Source organism: Larimichthys crocea, chromosome III (assembly GCF_000972845.2).
Source record: "Larimichthys crocea isolate SSNF chromosome III, L_crocea_2.0, whole genome shotgun sequence".
NCBI classification, from domain to species: domain Eukaryota; kingdom Metazoa; phylum Chordata; class Actinopteri; family Sciaenidae; genus Larimichthys; species Larimichthys crocea.
Window position 1 is genome coordinate 4291027 of NC_040013.1, and position 18694 is coordinate 4309720.

At 41.7% G+C, this 18694-nt stretch overlaps 1 protein-coding gene across 2 annotated transcripts in view; it reads right to left on the reverse strand.

Annotated features, from left to right (window-relative positions):
- The window catches only part of LOC104921717 (tetratricopeptide repeat protein 28), a 163681-nt gene that overhangs the window by 142152 nt on the left and 2835 nt on the right, over nt 1-18694 (reverse strand). For both annotated transcript variants that reach the window (XM_019255408.2, XM_019255407.2), the window contains exon 2: nt 18246-18545. In XM_019255408.2, the coding sequence (XP_019110953.2) occupies nt 18246-18545 (300 nt within the window). The remainder of the gene's footprint in view (nt 1-18245; nt 18546-18694) is intronic.

An 18694-nucleotide genomic window follows, 5' to 3' on the forward strand; every position in this document is an offset into this window, starting at 1 on the left:
CTAATCAAACAGGTTGAATGAATACTGTCCATGTAACTGCAGCTATTCTCCGGTAAACACTGACTCTCTCTCTCAGAGTATTATTGGTGCTTTCCCATTTTCACCCAAATGTGCTCCAGTGCACATTATCTGTTTAAAACACAACTGATTCCATCGGTGTCATGTAAGAGTGATGTCTCTATAACATTTGATGGCTAGTCCCAGCGTTATAACAATGTGTCATCTGAAAATAAATATATATATTTCTAACGGTGCAGCATCTCTCTCTCATCGTGACCCCTGGACCTCACGTATATATATCTCACATCCTTTCAGCACAGGAAGTGTTTCTCTGTGAGTGACAGCACAGCATTGAGACGCTGTAATCCCGGTCCAGTTCTCTCCTCTGTCCCCCTTGGGGATTTGTGGAATATGAGCCAAGGTCCGAAAGATGCACATCCACACTCACAGACACAGCGCACAGATACGAAAAAAAAATTCCATCCCTCCTCATCTATGCCCTTATCACCAGCTTTGACCCCTCACCTCAACTCCAAAGTGAGACTCTTTATTAGTCTGCCACATCCAATAAAACCCACCTTATATAAGAGAATGAAACCCGCCCTGCCTTCCTGCTGCTGAAGGATCGGAGCAGAGGTTGAGACAGCTGTATCAAACGTATTTCAGCCATATCATAGCCCATCATCACGCTCTGATAGTGTAACCAGCCAATCACCCGGCCAGTAACCACAGAAGCTCTAACTACCCCGAGTGTAATACATTCTCACGCACACAGGGCAATATTTTCACAGTGATAGTCTTTCTCTGCCCATGCAGAGAGGAGATAATTATAAACAAATATACATGATTTAGAGAGCAGAATTAAGATGGTGACAATGGTATTAAAAATATATTAGCAGATACATTAAATATTTATAATTTTACTCAGATATTAACAGTATTGGATCCCCCCTGAATTTAGGATCTCATCGAGATCTTCGACAAAACTAAAAGCCGACAGCCAATGCACAATGCTATTATGTTGATGTTTAACGTAAGTAAGGTTGCAACAATTTGAGACTGTCGCGGTACGATATCTGTCTCAGAAAATCAAGGTTTTACACAATTACTATTATTAGTTACAATGATCATTAAAGGACTGAAACTGATTTTTTATTTATTTTTTTGCTTTGAACAGACTCTACAAAATAGTATGTCCTATATTTGTTTAATTAACACTAATATGGTCAAATTCAATACTATAAATAAGCAAATGCACAATAACCGTCAATGTTCAGTACACCATGGTATCACTATTTTACATTAACGTGTTAGTATGTTAATATTTGCTCTTTAGCACACAGCTGAGGCAGATGGGAATGTCCTTAGGGGGACATAAATGTGAGAATCAAATTTCACAGCAATCCATTCAACAGATGTTGAGACACTTCACCTAAAACCACACGTCGACCTCATGGTGGCGCTAAAAGAGAGAAACCCCACGTCTGCATGGGTTCTGCTCAGCATTTACACACAAAAACAGATGGATTACAATTCACTCGTCATATCGGAACCATCTCTGTGAAATGGCACCAAATGGTCCAGAGTATCGACAATAACAGAGCCACAGAGATAAAGATGAGAAAACGGCAGAGCAATCAAACAATAAGTCACGATTCATCAGGGGAACAGATCAACGATGATCGGAATGAGAGCAATGCGACCTGAGCCTGCATCCCTGTTATTGTCAGTATTGGCAGAAAACTAGCCATCTTTAGCTGTAGCACAGCCGTTAGATTTGATTATATCCACCTCAGAGAATCACAAAGTCTATCAGAAATATGCATTAGCCTGACAGGACGGATCCGGGGAAAAAAAAGCTATTTAATTAAATGTGTCGAAAAAGAATGTGAGTCCTATGGAGGAGAAACTTCAAAACAAATATAAAATAAATTCAGAAAAGCTTTCTACTTGAAATTACGTGTCAGGTAATGTTGGGTCTCAGCCACAGGTGAAGGAGACAGTTTCATTATGGTATGCAACAGAGAAGAGTTAAGGCATTTTTTTCCCCGCACTATATTAACACAGTGTGTCAGCTCGAGAGCTCTTTGTGGATGGCAGTGAAATGAAAGAGAAGACTCTCTGAATATAAGCTGCTGTGAATTATCAGTGCTTTGTTTTGCATTGCTCCGAGGGTGTCTGCAGGATTTAGGGCCACACGACTGAAACCTTTGACAATTCACCAAGGACGCTCGAATAATACAAATGAATATGGCTTACATTACAGCGATAAGAGCATCTATACTAACACTAACACTGAGAAGCCAATAAACAAAGCACAGTGTGCGAAAGCAATACAGCATCTCTCATCGCCTGTACTGTCCAGATGTGAAGGTGTGTTAACCTCTGCAGACCTATCAGCCTTTCCTCCCCTGCTGCTTCAAATCGCCAAGCACACATATTTATTAATCAAGATGAAAGAGATTTTAATTCCCCCGCGGGCTCTGCGCGGCCACATAAGCATCTTGTTTAATTATGCTTTGGTGTAATATAAACTGTGCCAACTTACGGAGGAATGAAAACATCTCTTTCTTTCTGTATCCAGATGGCTGAATGCCAGGTGTGCACAAAAACATACACGCACACGTGAACGCAAAAAAAAAAACAAAATCACATAAAGTGCACATTAGCTTTTATGTATAAGCATAGTGCTAATATGGCACATTATGGAGGATGATATAGTACACGTCACATACATTTGTTGCCCTATTTTGCCTGAATGAAAACTGGATGCTTCCACAGACAGACCCCAATAATGTAATAGTGTCTAACTAGAGACTTTGCAATGGTAAAATCCCATGTGGCATGAATGAATGTGTTGTGCCATAAGTGTTGCTGGGGGAAATGAGAGCTGTGGTGGTGGTGGCGGTGGTGCGGATGCAAATATGCAATTACATGAAGTACGTAGATGAAGCTGAAAGGAGTCTACATCATAAATAAACATGCCAATGCTCGGGCTAAATGCGTAATTTATTCTATTTATGAGTCAATGAAAACTGTGGAAGTAATTAGAAACATTCTGATGCATGATCAGATCAATATTTTATCATGAAGCTGTAAACAAAGTTTGGGAAGGCAGGGACATAAACTATGATTAATATCAGATGAAGAGTTTTACATTCCACTGAATATCGGCTTTAATATTAAACAATATGAACCTTTAAAACAGGTCAGCGTGCAATGTTTCATAATATCTATATGTTGAATAAGGACACAGTAAGTGTGTACCACTGTTCAGGGCACAAGTCACGATGAAATACACATGAATTATTTTCCTGTGTGGATACTTGAACCATTATAGTCTGTGTTTACATTAGTCTGAGCTTAACAAGTGAAAAGTAAAAATTTCCTCAAAGTGTTTTGATTTTTTCGCAGCTACAACTGTGACCCCGACAAATATAAGAGGTCACTTCCGAGCTTTGTTGACAAACTTCCCAAGAGGTTTCCTGTTTTCAGCTCATTGTTAGATACGAATTTCCCAAGGACTGTGCTTGCGCTACGAAGGCTCCGACCTCATTTTCATATGGGTCATTTCACACGTGACGCAACGGAGGAGAGGAGGATATAATGTGGCTGACTCAACCTGCGAATGCAAAATTAAAGCAGAATGAATTTCAGTGTGAGTGCTACGTGCACAGCAGGAAACGGGAAAGACAAAAATATCGCAGGTGTAAAATTATACTTCATGCTCACATCACCTGAGGTATTTGTGTCCGATGACAAATGGAGAACAGTGTTGCAGAGCAATGTTTTCGGGGAAACATTTGATGGGAAGGGCAGTGGGTAAAATTCACACTGCTGCACAGTCACAATTAAAGTGATTGATTAGACTGCCTCACCTCTGCTCTCGCAGAGTAAAAATAACTGCATCGCACTGGCCTCCCTTCCAGTAACCTGCCAGGTGAGCTGTTCTGCTAGACAAAGATTTCAGTGCATGGTTGTAATCGCATCTGGTCAAAGCATCGGACTGATCCTTACAAGCACATGTTGGGTATTACTCCAATTACATCTGAGTGGAGGTCTCATCCAGCTACTGAACAAGCAAATCATGTTTCTTTAATAATATTCTTTCTGAAGCTTTCAGATTGTCTTTCACTCTCTTACATCATTTAACTAACATAGTTAGGTGCCGAGTGCTAATTAGGTAGCATTAATCAATAATAAACACAAACGGTGAAGCACACCAGACCTCAATTATGGATGCAACAATTCTCCGGGCTTAATTTGACACATTTATTCCTGCAGTCTTTTAAATTAAGTTGTAACAAGCTTTGGCTGGGAATTATATAAGTCACAAATCGATTTACATTTGTTTCAACAGAAGACTTGAAGTGAGAACAAAGTCAGGAATGTAGGAGTTTTAAAGTTAAGAAGATATCAAGCATGTGCATGAAGATCATATACAACAATCTTACCTTAAAATAACAGCTTTAAAATCATTTTGATGCTACACTGACTAAAAAGGTGAACAAAGTGGTGCCTCGCCAGGTCCAATCTCCCCCGAGAAGTGAGTAAGTACAGCAGGAAGTCATACAACACAAGCTCTTTCACACATTTTAGTTGAACTGGATTATAGCTGTAGCTGCTGTTAGCTCAATAGTTCAGTCCAGACTGTGAGCTCAGTGCACTGAGGCAGTGTTGGTGTCGCTTTGAAAGGAGGAAGGAAGAGTTATTTAGGCCCAGACTGTGGAATGCTGGCAGGGAGAAGCAACAGGACCGAGTTCAGCAGCCTCTACGGACATCTTGGCAGAGGTGAAGAGACCAAAATTACCTTAAAAGAGGAAGCTAAGAAGAGACAACAAGAGTGTAACCGAGCAAAATCCCAGACAGATCTGAAAGTCTGGAAGCAAGGGAGAATACAGATGCACAGTGTAGAAGTTATAATGAACATTTTCAGTGTTTGATACTCCAAAGATGGAGATTTAATGAGATTCTGACGCTCTGTTGCACCTGCAGGATGCCACCTGTCTACATGTGGGTGGACATAATGGATGTTCATGTCAGCATTATTATCCTCCTCTCCTCCATCTACATAATTGTTTCAATTCTTGTAGCAATGACATAACATGGTTTTGTAAGTGAAATAGCATCTGCGTGACATTTGCCGATCGTCAATGCACTATTGACGTTTGACTCACCACCTGCTCCGACGGTCCGGAGGGGAAACATGTAAGAGACAATTCAGTGTCGATTCCCTCTGTAGTGATGCTCAAACCTTCCTATCTTTTGAGTCAGGGCTAACATATGGCATCTATGCATTTAGTTTGATGTGAGGAACATTAACATAATCACTAATAACTACATTACTAACAAATCTTTTTTTCCTCTCTCTAATTAAGCAAAATAAGGTGAAAAACAAATTCATGCACACTAATTTAAGATCACTCATTTGTACGTAATTATCATTGGGGTTAATCGTAATTATCTCCTGTGGAGCTCCTGTTTTTGATCTGGATTCGCAGTAAACAAGCAGGAAAACAGATTCGTGTTAAAGTATTTGTAGCGAACGTTCAAATGGTTTTGCCTTCAGCTTGATTTATATAATATATGTTTTGCAGACGGTGTGCACTGCCTGCTGAAGCTGCCATCTTCTGTTTAACAGAAATATAGACTATCCAATTATGTTCTGTTTGTTTCTTTACCGTTTTTTACTTCTTGACTCATGACTGTTTTGCCACTGTTGTTTGCCAAAGTGGAAGACACAAAAAAGTGGTTGCCAATAGAGGCAACCAGACGGCGGTCCAAATGTGGTTACCCGGGGCAACTGGACAATCGTTAGTGATGAGAACTGGATAGTCATTCAGGAGTGCATCAGTCGTTCAACAATCCACTGCATTACGGTCAATAAATTGTGAGTTCATTTGCATTGTTTGTGCCTTGGTGATTGGGGATTTGCTTTGTTGGATACCAAGAGTGACAGAGAAAAATGTTTGATAAATGTGAAAGAGGACTGGATATTGTGTAAAGATGATAGAGCCAAGAGAGAAGAGCCAGAAAGGTGATGCAGTAATTTATAAATCTTAAGTCAAAGTAGCAAACTAATCAGTTTTTGGCTTCCACAGGAGAAATGGACGAGGGTTAAAGGAAGTACATTTCATCAAGACTCAAACTCAAAATCAAATCCTCACATTTAAAATCCAGAGAATTGATATTTGTGGTGACTGAAACGACTCCTGAATTATAGCTGGAGATCAATTTCCTATCAATTGACTAGTCAATTAAGCAACTAACATGTTTTTTTTTGGGTTCCTTCTGAGAGACACTTGGTTGTGTGTAAATGCAAAGAAGCTGTAGTGGTGCAATTTTCATTTGCATATGTATATATCGCTACATAAACAGGTGCATACAACAGCAACTACCAATTCCACACTTGCTTTGCATGTGAATGGGTCGACAAAAATGGGCTTAAATCATGATTTACCAGACTTTGAGAAAGGCATGATTGTGGGGCTCCAGGAGGGCGGGTTTGAGCTCTGCCAAGATCGTTGAGAGTTGCTACGCTTCTCAAAAAGGCAGCAATCTTCGAGACGTACAATGAACGGAGGAGAATACACTTCACAACATTTGCTACGTGGGAGGTGGCTCCCAGTATACGAATGCGGGGGACGTCAGGTGGTTTGGGCCGCAAGTAACGGGAGAATCAACATCACGACCGATCCCAACTCCCAATGCATTGCACTCGTTTGCGAGGTGTTCAATCAGATGAGCGGGCGAGATACCTCTCTTGTTTATCTTGGGCGTTTACTCTAGGAAGCATCAGTAAGATTGCCTGGTCTGACTAATCCCCCTTGGAACAATATCGCCATGGTTGTGTGACGGCTCTGAGGGCATTGAAACTGTCATACGCTGGCTTCATCATTATATGTGTGAACGGCTCAGTGTCAGAGCATCTTTGATCAAATGCATCCATTCATGGAACTCATTTTCCCAAGATGACGGTTATTTCAGCGAGATTGTGTCCTTGTGTCGAGATGCAAGATTCACCCAGGAATGGTTTGAGGAACGTTCAGGTGAAATTACAGTATGTTAATGATCCGACCACCACAACAATCGCCCGATATCAACCGCAGTGAACACCTTGGAGAGGCATTCAGAAGAAATATACACAAACTGGAGAGCAAAGCACCAGATATAGATTCAAAGTGGCGTTCAGTAGATGGTTCAGCGTGCTGCTGGACAGAGATTTATGTTTTTCTGGTGACTGAGCGTATATCTAAATGTCCAGGTCATTAAAACAACGACACACTCAAGTTCTGTTCGAGAACACGCGTGTTTGATTTTTAATGCCTCACTGGAACAGCTCAGCCTCTGGTCAAATACTGAGATTGTATCCATAACCGGGGAAGTCATTTGTCAGCTTCGTACACATAAAAAAACACCACCTGTATTCCATGTTTTTTAGCTAATACATCTCCCCAGGCATTTCCATTTTGCTGCTGCTGTTGTTGCTGGTGCATTTCCCTGTAAAACTCATTACAGAGCGAACGAATTAGAGAGGAGTATCTAGGTAAGACACAACAGTGCAGTGCACTCAAACAGCTAATTGTAATAACCTGACACAAGTGAGTAATTTAGCTGCCTAAAAACGAGCCCTGAGATCTAGAAGAAGCACTTTAGAAGAATGGATTAGGCTGGAGGCCATTACACACCAAGACATTTAGACAGAAAAAAGTGATCCATCTTTCAGTGGGCTGGATTTGAATATTAAATGGTCCTGCTTACCGTCTTTCGGCAAAAGAAATCTGAGATTATCACAGAAGCAAGTTAAGAGAATATAGTGAATGTTGCATTCTTTGTTCCAGGCTGCCCTCCAAACATCCATTATTTATTAAAAATCATTATCATTAATCATATACGACATGCCAGTTAAGTCAGTAATTACAGAAACATTGTGACCGTGCAGCACTCACTTAATGGGCAAAATTGGGTCATACTTAAACTAAAGCCTGATTACATTTCATGTTCTGGTTCCACATGAACAACGTTGACAAATAGGACTTTGTTTTTGTATTTATTTTTGTTGCCGATGCATCGATTGATTGCTTCTGAATGAAACAGTGACAGGTTTTAAGTGACATATTATTAAACAAATGCATTCTATTAATGTGCGCTGACATTTTACATGGGCGTATTCTGTGATTTGCAAAGTAATGCGGCCTGCTTCTATTTGCAGTAATGAGGAACGATGTCCTTATCGCTCTTTATTTCATTTACCTTGTGGCGCTAATGTAAAGCAATGTGGCTCCCCATATCACCAGCATGCACACAGGACATGCTGTAAATATACTATTTATGGCATAGCTTCAGGGCAATATGTGTGATATGACCAGGAATATAGATTACAAATGTTTAAATATTTAAAAAATGAGTTATCAGAAGAATGTGAAGGTACCAGCTGTGGCCGAGATATCTTCTGAAATCAGCATGCTAACTGACCAGCCTTGGCCCGTACTTTGTCAAGAGGCGATAGTGAGTCACTGCAGGGTTCAAGGGATGAAGAAGTAGAGCACCATGCAGGCCGGATGGACAGAGCAGCTGCTAGCCGACCACCGGCCTGAGCAGCCCAGAGGAGCTCCAGGGGGGAAACCTAGAGGCAAAGCCGGAGCTTCTTGAGGAATAAACACCCAGTCGGATTCTGCTCTGATCCGGAGCCACTTACCAGCATGAGGAGACCTGGTAAATTTAATTTGGAATTAAATAATGTATGTGTGACAGCAGTCTGATACTAGTTTACATTTATACAGAGACAGAACCAAAAAAAAAAAGGAGACTGGAAAATATGTCTGTACTGGACTGGAAAGTTGTTGTTTTTTTAGTATAAACTAAGTTAGTATAGCCTTGATCCAGCCAAACTCCATTCAGAATGAATTCAGACAGATTTTATACATTGCCATTATGACATCATTCTTTCCTGCATCCTTTTGGATCATTCATTATAATCAAATCACAGCAAAATCTGTTTATTTTGGGTTCACACCGCTGTAACATCGGTAAGTGGGCTTGGCAGCTTAAAGTTCATAGTTACTTGCACAAATAAACACAATAACGCTGCGGTCATATAGTAAACACTTGGCAATCCTGATAGAGAGTTTGGAAAGTACATTTCTGAAGACAGTGCAAGATTTATTACTTGCGTGTCACTGCAGACAAACTTGTGTCATTGCATTGCAGGTGTGAGAGATGGAGAATTTTGGAGAATGTGGACAAATTACAAATTGCTCCTTCAAGGACCGACTGTACAATACCACCAAAGCAGTGTACTTAGTTATTTTGGTAAATGCATGACTGTGATTACAGCTGGACAGTACGGATGATTATGCTGCAGTTTGTGCAGAAATTGTAATATTTTTTCCTCTTGTCAAAACCTCACTTCACTATTGGAATTCACTGTAAGTGACTGAATTCAAGCCGACCACAGCTGCTGTTTTCCATCAATGAGAAAACTATTTTTCACGGCCATATTTCAAGCCTGATATATTTTGGGCAGTGCATCCCCGAAGAGAGACACAGGCCATTATGAATTTGTGTAGTCCCTCACTACAACAGTTATATGATATATATATATATATATATATATATATATATATGTGTGTGTGAAATCATCAATATTTCTTCTGTTCTAGTTGTATATAATTAGGACACACAAGGCTGACAGTAAACGCAAAAAAGCCACACGACTAAACTCAGATCTAGATACAGTTTTGTTTTTTTAGCATTTACTTCAAGTACAAACAGATTTGATGCTGATTTCCTCAAACTGCTGCTATACTTCTTTCCAAAAATGCTACTCAGCCACCTGGAAATAAAATTAGTGGCACCTTTATCCCTACCGATTTATTTCTCTGGGAGGAACCAGGGCATATGACTCATTCTGGGAAAGAGGTTACATCATGAATAGGTGCTGTAAGAAACAGACCACAAGCTAAGAGAGGAACACTTTCCACTCAGGCATACTCACAGACCAAACCTTGCACCTCCTTAAAAAGGTGAAAGATACAACAATGCATCTGTGCTATTATGCATCAGAAGAATGAGTTTTCTTTATTCTGATCTCGGGTTGGAATATTGGTATGCATCCGACAGAGCCGCTGGCAACGACACGAGAGAAAAATGAGAACGCACCAGTCACCTAAAGTTCAAAGGTGAAGACAATGGGCTCGGGAAGCTGATCAGAGCGGAAAGAACAACCTCGCAGCTCTGCTATTCATCTCGCCGTGCTTATGCAGTGTATACTAATGGGCTTCTTGCACATTGCTCTCTGCTCTAGCCCATTTCCCCGATGGGAGTGCTTCCTCCCTGCAGCACAGCTAGGCTGTGCTAATTCTGGAGACATCCAGGTCTCAGGGCCCGAGTTTTGCCAGACTCCCAGGTGGGAGTGGCCAGAACAATAGTGTATGAAGCTGACAACAAGAAGATGAACCCTGAGAAGAACAACAGCATCTGTATAACCCAAGGGGTTATGTGCTCGGGGCAGGGTGCAATTGTTTTCCTCATTTCCTCAGGCTTGTACAGCTGATCCACTATCAGCGGCAGGCTGGTACGCCACGAGCATGGCAATGAGCTCGGGGTCTTTTGACATTTCTTGCCATGTAATAGACAGAAAAAAGCTATTAAGCTGCTAATCAATTGATTTATCTGGAGGGAAAAGGTGTTGGGAGGACGCAGACATTCTCTAACATAATTGAAAGTTTCTTGTTTGAGGTGCTTACTTCCTCTTTGACACAATTTATTTCTTTTGGGACGGAGGTGGTGGCCGCTTTTTAATTTTCTGATAGCTTATCTGCAAAAGGGCATCACAAAAAATTAAAGAAACATTTATAAAAGCACACACAGACATTAAAAGTTCAGTACTGACCCACAAACTACATTTGGTAACGGTCATTTTTAGGAGAATATGGCTGGCCAATAGGTGTTAATTGGCTTGATAGATTAAAATCAGGGTGACATCAGCTCAAAGCTCTGACTCATCCATGCCCCCAGGACAGTCTGGAGACAAGACAGCAGTGAGAGGTGAGAGGGAGGTCATCACACACGCATCAGACCACATTACATCATCCGACACTGAAAACCTCGTGAACTTGTGTGGGATCCGATGACATATACTGTACAGAGTTTATGGTTACCGTAAAAAAGAAAAGATAGGCCAATTTTCATTTTTTCTGCGTGCGTGTGTGCGCGCCTGGTGTTTCTTGAAAGCGGATTAAATTTTACTAAACACTACAATTTGGTGGGGCGCCTGGGTGGCAGAGAGGAAAACCACTTGGCCACCGACAAAGCAACCGAGGGAGAAGCAGCAGTCTGATTTCCAAATTGTAAGAAAAAAAAAAGGGAGAAAACACTGAACACATCGACTCTACGTCGAGTTAGTGGACTGAAAATAGCGGCGCAATTCTGGATGTAAATTATATCAGTCATATTATTGGCATAATGCATCTGTCGTGCCTGAGACGCAGCACTTTGAAGGACGGTAACACGAGCAGATTTGTGTGAGTTAGATATTGATTTTTTTGGAGTTTGGAGTGAGTGGCGGATGTGATTTTGGATGCAAATTGCATCCATCAGGTTCATAACAATGCTCAAATAAATTGATGTTGCATACTACTGAACACTAATGCCAAACATTAATGTCCACAAAGAAGAAAAACTCTCGTTACTGCTGCTTACCAAACAGACAACTGCAGCAGCAAAGGATTAGCCGCCAAGAAAGTGCTGTTAAAAAATCAAAACAGCATACTTGTGTGTTACTGTGTGTGTGTGTGTGTGTGTGTGTGTGTGTGTGTGTGTGTGGTCACTTTCCCTCCATCATGGCCCGTGCATATGCGCAGTGCTGCTTAGCCACAACGGCCTTCTAAAAGGAAAAAGGCAGAATTTAACTGCTCCCGCTCATTTCACAGATTTTCCAGACAAATAATTTCAGGTTTGTGCCCACTAGCGCCAACCCTCTGTCCGTCCCGCTCTCTCTGGCCTATAATTACATGCCATTCATTTGATTTGTTCATTAGTTCAAGCCTCGGCTGGGTAGAAGCAAAACGGAACCCTCTTATTAGTGGTTCATGACTCTACTCTCTCCATGGTGAGCTCTGGAGTTACGGTGGAAAACAGCAGCGGAGCGGTGGGAAGGGGGGAAAATGGCGGGAAGACCTTATTCTAACCCAAAGCACACATCTTCATGAAGAGGGACAGCAGGGAGAACATACTGTCATAATAACTGTGTGTCCCTAAAACCTCTTACATAAAAACGCCGCAGCCGTGTTCAGAAGGTCAACAAACATTGAGATTACAGGTAACAAAAAAAATTAAGGCGAGAAACAACTTTTCCATCTTGTGCCCTGTGCTGCTTTTGGCACAATACATACAAATGAAAGTTGCTTTATTCCACTGAACATGCAGATATATGATCATGCACAACAGCTTTATTAATACTCAAATTGGGGCGGGCGATCCAGAACTAGGATTTGAGTTTACTTTATATGAGGTAGTCTGTGCCTATTAGTCATCAATCTCCTAATAAATCCTGTTTAATCTAAACATTTGCTAAATGTTTAGAGATGTAATCCGCGGTTTATAATTTGTACATATTTCTGCTTTTTAACATGCACGAACCTCTCCTCTCTCCGTCAGCTTCGCCGCTCAGTTTCAGACAGTTGGAGCTCGTCTAAAAAACTTCAGAAAGTCATCTGTAATTACTTCTGACAGTTACAATCACAAAAATACGCCTCATCCGTATCGCAGGATCTTGTGAAGGATGTGAGCGCCCCGCGCCCCCGTTTTTTCACCGTAAGCCGATAATTTGCAGGCGTGAAATAAAAATAAAAAAAAGGTGAGAAGAGATACATCTGATTTAAGAATGCCACATGGTGATCAACCTCCTCTGCACAATGTTATAATGAGTCTCTTGCTCCCTATCTGCGCTCTCACGATTAACTAGAGGCATTCATATTTTATATCTGTTTATTCATAACTCCGGGCAGGTACGCAGGTTGATGTCAGCTGCATTCGCTTGTTTCAAATCAAACCAAATCATGCTAATCATAAATATACATCAAGGGTTATTATAAATATTCATTGATACATAGTGTGGCCCCACTATGCATATAGAATAAAGATTTTTTATTTTGTCTAATTATTTTATTTCTCTATTTAAATTTATTCAAGTAGCTGGTGAGGAAACATATGGGCCCTGAACAGTTGAATTATGGTCACTGAAATCTTAAAATGACTGAACAGGGATGAAAATGGAAGATATGTTTTGTAATTTGAACGTTTCACTCTAATGAGACCAAGCAGCAGTGCTGTACTTAATATAGGCACAGAGCTGAGACACAAGCTGATGTAGAGCAGTTATTTACATTTAGTCATTTAGCTCCAAATCGACTTAGAAAAAGGGAAAGAAGACAACAAGAACATGTTGTGCTGTGCTGTGACAGTTGTAGAGGAGGATAGATTTAGCATGCACAGTTATTGGTAGTGCTCGGAGAGGAGGCACTCTCTGAAGAGCTGGAGGTCTTCAGGAGGTTTCTGAGAGTAGAGGGAACTGGTAAGTTTGGATCGCCCTGAGCGTACGGGTGGCAGAGCCAGGTGTCGTTCAGTGGAGGAGGCAACATATTTCTGCATAGGGGCATTCAATGAAGTGGGTGCAGAACTGGAGGGTACTTTGTAGGATTTGAATTGAATGCGGGCTGCTTCAGGTAGCCAGTTGCAGCAGAGTAACGTGACTTTTTGGGTTGACTGAAGACCACGTCCACCGCGTTCTGAATCATCTGAAAGGGTTTCACTATGCAGGCTGGGAGGCCTGACAGGAGTCACAAGATGACCACAGAAGTAGATTTACTTGTACATTTATACATTTTTTATTATATTGTGCTTTATGATGCTTACTGTATAAAAAAAAAACAAGCTGCAGCTAACACTAACCCCTACCCTAATACTACTGTCGAGTTATTAGAGATTTGTCTGCCTGATCTCAACCAGGCTTGGCACAAAGGACGCAGGAGTCAACTCGGTTCAACTTTTATTTGAGCTTTTGTCGAATTATCAGCAGGTTGAAAAGCAAAAGCGTCTCCGTGCTCCCCTGACTCAAAACCACACCCAGGTGCTCACCCAAAAGCTAATCACACTGGTGCTTCTTGCTCTTTCTCTGAACACCAAGTGAACACTGGGCCCTCTGCTGCCCTCTGGCACACTCCATTCACCACATTCCCACAATGGAAAGTAAACAGCATATAATTATGATAACCTAATCAACTAAAGGCATGACTGCAAATGTGTGCATGACCACCAACCTGCGTGCATTTTATGTATGCATGCGTGTATGTGCACTAAATTCTAAACATTGACCACATCCCCACAATGAAAAATAAACAGCATATCATGCATAACCCAACAACTACCACTGGCCAAATGAAATGAAAATCTGACCCGATGATGGCACTAGCGGGATAAATTGTCTGCCAAAGTTCATGGCAATCCATCTCATAGTGGAGAACATCTCTAACTTTGCAAGACATTTCAACAATTCCAGAGAAAATATTGTAAAAGAACACAAACTCTACTCTGAATACACACAAATGATCGTATAACTCATGGATGTATTAAAACAGAACACCTAACACTCGTCCTCTGCTCCACAAATACAAAAATATACACGTTTTGGCCCACTTACTGCAGCTCCACTGAGAGGTTTCCACTTCATTATTCAGCATGTATCAAAATAATAGAACAGGTCACCGAGATGTTATGGGATAAATGTTTCAACTGGTGCGAATAAAAGCAAGAATAAAAGGCACAAGAGCCATAACCGCTCTCCACATGAGATCAAAAGCCAGGTTCTTTATTTCTTAACACACACCGAGATCAGATGAGAGCTGGTTTAACGGACTGTCATACCAACAGGGGAGCATTACACCCCAGTGATTTTCTTCCACATGAAAAGCAGAGCACCGCTGAGAATGGCAAAAGGACGAGGTCTCTTCAAACCACACACACACACATATACACACAACTCATTTTCTTTCCTTTTCTGCATACAGTAACAGCAACAGTCAGTGTCATCATCCAGCACTGCAGGAAAAAGGAGCTTTTTGCCTCATCGGGGTGTCAGCATCCACTCCTTGCACAATTACTGGATATGCCGACGCTGTAATTAAAGTCCCCTTTCAGCACTCCGCACACCATGACCTTTTCCAATGCAAACACTCATTGTCTCAGTCAAACCCAAGGCCACTCCACTGGGATGTGAACGGACAGGTTTATGTTGGCGAAAAAGAATTGTAAAATTGTAATGTATGCAAATACTGGTAGGCACTTGAACGAAAATGTGTTACAGGCGGCGTCATTCGGGAAACGATGATGGGTTTTTAACCGTCATTACGAAGGTGTCGCTGCAATTTTGGCAATAACCACTTGAGGAGACAGAATACCCTTGATAGGCACCATCATAACCTATAATCAGAAGATATGCAAATGATAGAGATGTTTCCCCCTGACACCGTGGTGCCAGTCGTCATCTTTTGGTTCCCTGGGAACTCTACTGTCAGCGCTCACGCAGGAGGATGGGAGTGATAGCACAAAGGGTTGTTTGTTTAACACGTCACTTTAACAGCCGCCTTGAGAGGGTGGGACCAGATGGAGGAGCAGAATAGACAGGGAATCCATATATAGAGAAGGTATTGTCCCTAAAAAAAAAATTAAAAAATGACAAAATACTCCCAAGAAATGGAAAACGTGTTCCATCTCACACTGATAGCACACTATCAAGACGTGTTGGCTAAAGTTTAAGAGCCGGCTGCACTATCACTCCTTTTGTGCTTGAATATTAATCATGCGCTATGAAAAGCAGCTTGATTATACACCACACATATTTTCTTCCCCGGTTTTCTTCCCAGACTGGAGACAAAATGTGAGCAGACACACAGAAGTGTGCGGCCCCTTGTCTATGAAATGACAACCTATTTTGTTCTCATTTAAGCTTTTTATATTCAGTAAGAGGGTGAGGTACAAAGGGGCCTAAAGCTGTCTTGGGTCATTAAACCACAGATTTTCTTTTCTTCTTTCAGAATGTGTTTTCTGGCACTTACAGCAGGGAAAGCTGACAGATTAGACAGGGGAGAGGGAGGGGGGGGTCCTTCAGAGACTGGCTGTTGGCTTCAGGAGGGTGGGCTGCTCACTTGTGCTTGGGGCAGCAAAACCACGCCTGTCACTGCTTTGACGGGCCAATCCAGGAGTGCAGTCATAGGGAGGTATGATTGATGATATTATGTACTCACACAGGATCTGAATGCCAGCACACTCCTGTGATTTAATCCCTGTTCCTTCATCAAACATCCAGGCACAGCAGATGGACTGCAGAACGCCAAACCTCTCTTTCCCAGAGGCAAACTGCATAAGTGTCAAGACCACCATTACTAATCAATTCTTAGCGGCAGCCTCTAACTGAACAGAGGAGTTGTAATACATACCGCAGGTCATTCACATCTACTAGAGCACATTCATGCAACATGCTTAAAGACTGAATGGAAGATCAGAGTTTCTTCCTGACGCATCGGAGGAAGAAAGAAAAAAAAAACAGGAAGATGGATTGGTTGTGACCTTGGCCTCCACCTGTACATTAATCAAATACAAAAAAAAAAAAAAAAAAAAAAAAAAAAAAACACCTCCCACCAAATTCTCCACGGTGACTGTGCTGATGCACGTTTAAGCACATTTCTACTTTAAGAAGAAAAGCCAGTCATCATCAACATTTAGCTCTCCTTGAACCCAACGAGTGCAAGAAAAGGATGTTAGGAATGAAATAGCTTGAATGCGTTATTGTCCTGCACAGATTAAAAACCTTTTAACCACCTTTCTGTTTGACATGACTGACCCCTAGTGGCGAGCGAAGGGACTTAATGTAAAACAAGAGCATGCACCCCTCTGTATGATTGTCAATACCACAGACATATTAATCCCTTTGTCTCCTGTTACAAAGTACAACACGAGGGTCAGGCTGTGCATCGACACTGAGTCTGCTAACGCAAACTTGAGCGTGAGATTCAAAGCTGTCAGGCAATAAATCCAAGAATAAGCAGAGTTACACTGTCGAGATTAAGCCAGCCATCCCCCAGTCAGACCACAAAGAGTTCATTGTACTTGGACAGCATATAAAGAGGGAGAAAGGAGAATGATTTTGGCAGTGATTTTCAATTATAGTTGAGGTCTCGGTGGCCTCAAAGGGTTATGAAATCTCTCCCAATGAATGAGATGTGCTCTATGTTAATGCTGCGGAGTGAGAAGTGACAACATGGAGGGCAGAGTATTGTTGCAGAATAGAATAGCTTTGTACTGAAACACATGTAAAACAGCTGGACAGCGACTGTACGTTCATAGAAGTGTGAAGAGCGATGTACACATTATCTACGTAATAGAAAGTGACAGTTCTCAGTGCAATGACACGTCTTCACAGTGGAGGAAACCTACCTGAGCATCCGAAGACACACGACCTCGGATCAAAGAAGAGATGGCCGCTGATGCATCATTGGTAGCGACAAATTATCGTCAATAGCACTCTACCACATTATCATCAATCTCTCTCTCGAAAGACAAAAGTATCTCTCCGTGCTAAATCATGAAATCAATGCGTTCCTAACGCCGAAAGGAATTGGGTCTCCCAGTGATCTCTGCGGCTGAGTAATGTGAAATCTATCGCAGGTTAGTCCACACGGCCTGGACAAGATCAAAGACAAGACCCCAGAAAAAACTTTGTATTGATCAGCGGCCACAAGAATGCAACCGAGGAGCGAGAATGTGAGAGGAATCTGAAACACTTTGAATTGAAGATAAATCATGTGTGAGAAAAAAAAAGCAATGATGCAAAAGTCTAGCAGAACAATGATACACGGCACGGTACTGCCTCATTACCTACTGTACTATTATTCCCCATTATATTGACAAAGTGTCACTTTTTCTCAGCAACACTACAAAAATAATTTTTCGTTTAACATACAAACAGTAAAAACAGGCCGACCCCATTTCAATCTATTCAGCTACGTCCTGATTATTAAATTTCAAATTGGCAATGATATGGACGCCAGACCCCCCAGATTAGATTTGACACACTCTATGGGTGCACTTGAGAGAAGTCAATAATTTCTGTTTTATTTCATGCTGTCCCACTAAAGACCTGCAGTTTTAGTGCAGCCGTAGTTTAAGGGCTGTTCTGGCACACTTACCTTGGGCCACTTGGGATTGAGCTCACAAGCTTTTTCGGCATCATCCAGTGCCGCCTGGTGCTGTCCCAGTTTGAGAAGTGCCGCCGAGCGGTTACTGTACAGGATGCAGTTCTGTGGGTCAGCTTCCAAGGCGTTAGTGTACAGCTGAACGGCCGCATGAAAGTCACCTCGCTGGCACGCCTCGTTGCTCTGCTGCACTTTCTCCATGAACTCTGCTTTGCTGAGACCATACCTGACCCCTACATCTCCAGAAACACACCGGATAGGTCTGCCCGCCGCCCGGGAACCGAAGATTGAAAACTGGAGAAATGGACAGAGAGAAGTGAGAGAGCTATAAATCTGTCTAATATTAAAATATAATGACATAATTTACTTGAGCAAAGGGACACAATAACAAACTATTCCAAACCAACTCATCTTCCGCCACAGAAGCAATGAAAACATATATT